General features: G+C 52.5%; 1 protein-coding gene across 1 annotated transcript; it reads right to left on the bottom strand.

Annotated features, from left to right (window-relative positions):
• Positions 1–407: 407 nt before the first annotated feature.
• Positions 408–2,822, bottom strand: FOXG1 (forkhead box G1; the record flags this gene model as incomplete). The annotated part of the gene is made up of 1 exon (XM_081141042.1): positions 408–2,822. The coding sequence occupies one exon, from the start codon at positions 2,820–2,822 to the stop codon at positions 1,350–1,352; it is 1,473 nt and encodes a 490-aa protein (XP_080997168.1). The 3' UTR covers positions 408–1,349.
• Positions 2,823–3,142: the final 320 nt, after the last annotated feature.

Below are 3,142 nucleotides of genomic sequence, written 5' to 3' on the forward strand. Positions count from 1 at the left end.
ATATACATTTATTTATAGTTTGCCAAGTGGTATAAACAAGACACCTGAAACAAAATATATAAAAAGTAATCATTCTATTGACTGATTTTAAAATAAACACAAGGTAAATAGCTATGCACATTAAATTAAATGATCTTTTGTAGTATATATCTACAGAAACTTAAAAAGATATCAGCTGAAAAGCCTATAATTTGTTTAAAGCTAGTTTTTATTAAATAGCCTGCTCCTTTGTAAAATTTGATTCCATAGTGGAAAAAATACTCTCAATTTTTAAAGTCTCAGTTCAAATGAAAGGAGCAGTTTAAATTTTATTTGGCTGAAAAGCCTTTGAATTCCCTAGAACTTTAATGGTCTTTTAAAAATTAGCTCTACTTAATAAAAGAGACAAAAGTATCAAGATATATATGAATTTAGCCTATTTTTTTTTTATTTCTGTGTGTTCATAGTAAACATTTTTGTAAGTGACAAACACGGGCATATGACCACAGTATCACAATCAAGAAATTTTAAGACAACATTAACAATCACTCAAATTTATGCGGCATTTGCGCAACACAGGTTACATATTTGCAAGGTTTACCTATAAGTACAATAGGTATTAACATTTCACTACATTTAGAAAAAATAAAAGTGACCTGTTAGTGACCACATACATCAAAATATACACAACACAAACTGAAGGCAATCATTAATTTTCTCCCCTTCCAATTCATTTGAATGAGCGGTGCTGCCAACTGAAACAACTTTCATTTTTTTGTTTGTTTGTTTGTTTAATACTTAATATACCAAGTGCATTTTCTAGAACCCAATCTTTGGTCTAAAAGTAAACAAAAGAAGAAAAAAAAAAAAAACAGTGTTTAAAAGAAAACGACAAAACAATAAATGGCCAAAATAATTTCTCGGGCACCTTTGTACTACGAATGTTTCTTAAATACAAATTACAGTTTAACATGTAAAAACTCTCCCCATAATTTAGGTTGTTCTCAAGGTCTGCGTCCACCATTTAGATCCATGATAACTTATAATACTGCACACATGGAAATTTGGCGGCCCTCATAGACTCGTCAGGTTTGAATGAAATGGCAAAGCAGTCACTATTTAGATACACGTCTACTATAATTTTGACTTCCAAACCTTATATGCTACAATGTATTCTCCCCACATTGCACCTCGCTGACACTCCACACCTTGTTAGAGTAAGAAACAACCCTAAAGACTGAACGAACGTACAGAAAGGGAGGGGGGGAGGGGCTTAATAAAAAATACCTGGACTTATTTTTTTTTTTTCCATTATCATTTACAATGCAAATGTGTGTAAAACGTTCACTTACAGTCTGGTCCCAGGGATGTTAATGTATTAAAGGGTTGGAAGAAGACCCCTGATTTTGATGTGTGAAATAATCAGACAGTCCCCCGGACAGTCCCGTCGTGAAACTCGGCAAAGAGGGTCTTAAGGACTCGCAGGGCAGGGTGGACGGGGCCTGCGGGGACGTGGACGACGACGCGGCCCGCGCGCTCATGGACGTGCTGCTCTGCGAAGTCATGGACGGGTGCGGGACGTGGGGGAAAAAGTAACTGGTCTGGCCCGCGAGCAGGTTGACGGAGCAGGGGTTGAGGGAGTAGGTCCCGGAGCAGGGCACCGACAGGCCGCAGGGCACCGAGGCGGCGAGCGCGGCGGCCGTGAGGTGGTGCGTGGCGTACGGGATCTCCCCGTTGACCAGCCGGTCCACGCTCAGGCCGTTGGCCGTGGAGAAGGAGTGGTTGTTGCCCAGCGAGTTCTGAGTCAACACGGAGCTGTAGGGCATGGGGTGGCTGGGGTAGGCCGACGTGGTGCCGTTGTAGCTCAAAGTGCTGCTGGCGCGGGGGTGGTGCAGGGACAGGAAGGGCGACATGGGCCAGTAGAGGGAGCCGGCGCGGTCCATGAAGGTGAGGCCGGTGGAGGTGAGGCGCGCGCCGCGCTTGAAGGCCAGCTTGGCCCGCGACGTGGTGGAGCGGCGCCGCAGCTTGCCCGTGGTGCCGCCGATGAACACGTCGTCGCTCGACGGGTCCAGCATCCAGTAGTTGCCCTTGCCCGGGTCGTCGTAGTGGCGCGGCACCTTCACGAAGCACTTGTTGAGCGACAGGTTGTGGCGGATGGAGTTCTGCCAGCCCTGCTTGTTCTCGCGGTAGTAGGGGAAGTTCTTCATGATGAACTCGTAGATGCCGTTGAGCGTCAGCCGCTTCTCGGGGCTCTGCCGGATGGCCATCATGATGAGCGCGTTGTAGCTGAAGGGCGGCTTCTCGTACTTGCCGTTCTTCTTCTCGCCCTCCTTGCCCCCCTCCCCGTCCTTGCCGCCCTCGCCCGCCCCCTTCTTCTCCTCCCCCCCGGCGCCGGCGCCCTTCTCCTTCTCGTCCGGCCCGACGGGCGCCAGCTCCCCGGCCCCGCCGCCCGGCTCGCCCTTGCCGCCCAGCCCGTCCGCTTTGGCCCCGTCCAGGGCGGCGGCCGAGGGCGGCGGCGGCGGCGGCGGCGGCGGGAGCAGCAGCTGCTGGGGGCCCTTGTCGTCGTCGGCGGCCGGGGCGCCCCGCGCCTGAGGGGGCTGCGGCGCCTGGGGCGGCGGCGGCGGCTGCTGCTGCGGCGGCGGTTGCGGGGCGGGCGGCGGCGGCGGCGGGTGGTGGTGGTGGTGGTGGTGGTGGTGGTGGTGGTGCTGGGGGTGGTGGCTGTTGTGGTGGCCGTGGCTCGCGTGGTGGTTGTCGTTCTGGACCGCCTCTGGCACCAGGCTGTTGATGCTGAAGGAGGACTTGGGGATCATTTTCACCTCTTTCCTATCTCCCATGTCCAGCATCACCCAGTCGTCGAGGGGAAGCGGCGGCGGCGGCGGCGGCGGCGCGGGAGCGGGGCAGCGGCGCGGCGGGCGGAGGCGGCCGGCGGGTGGCGAGCGGGGCGCGGGCGGCGCGGGCGGCGGCGGCACTGAGCGCTCGGGCAGTAGCGCAGTTGGACCGCAGGCTCCGGCGCTGGCAAGTCATGTAGCAAAAGCAGCAACCACCCCTCAGGAATTAGAAGGGGGGAAAAAAAAGGGAAAAGAAAAAAAGAAAGAAAGAGAAAAAAGAAACAACCACCGCCCCGGGGGTGAAGCTCCCTCGCTCCCAACTCTACTTCTAGGTC

The sequence above is a fragment of the Miniopterus schreibersii genome (assembly GCF_964146895.1).
Source record: "Miniopterus schreibersii genome assembly, chromosome: 1".
Lineage (NCBI taxonomy): Eukaryota > Metazoa > Chordata > Mammalia > Chiroptera > Miniopteridae > Miniopterus > Miniopterus schreibersii.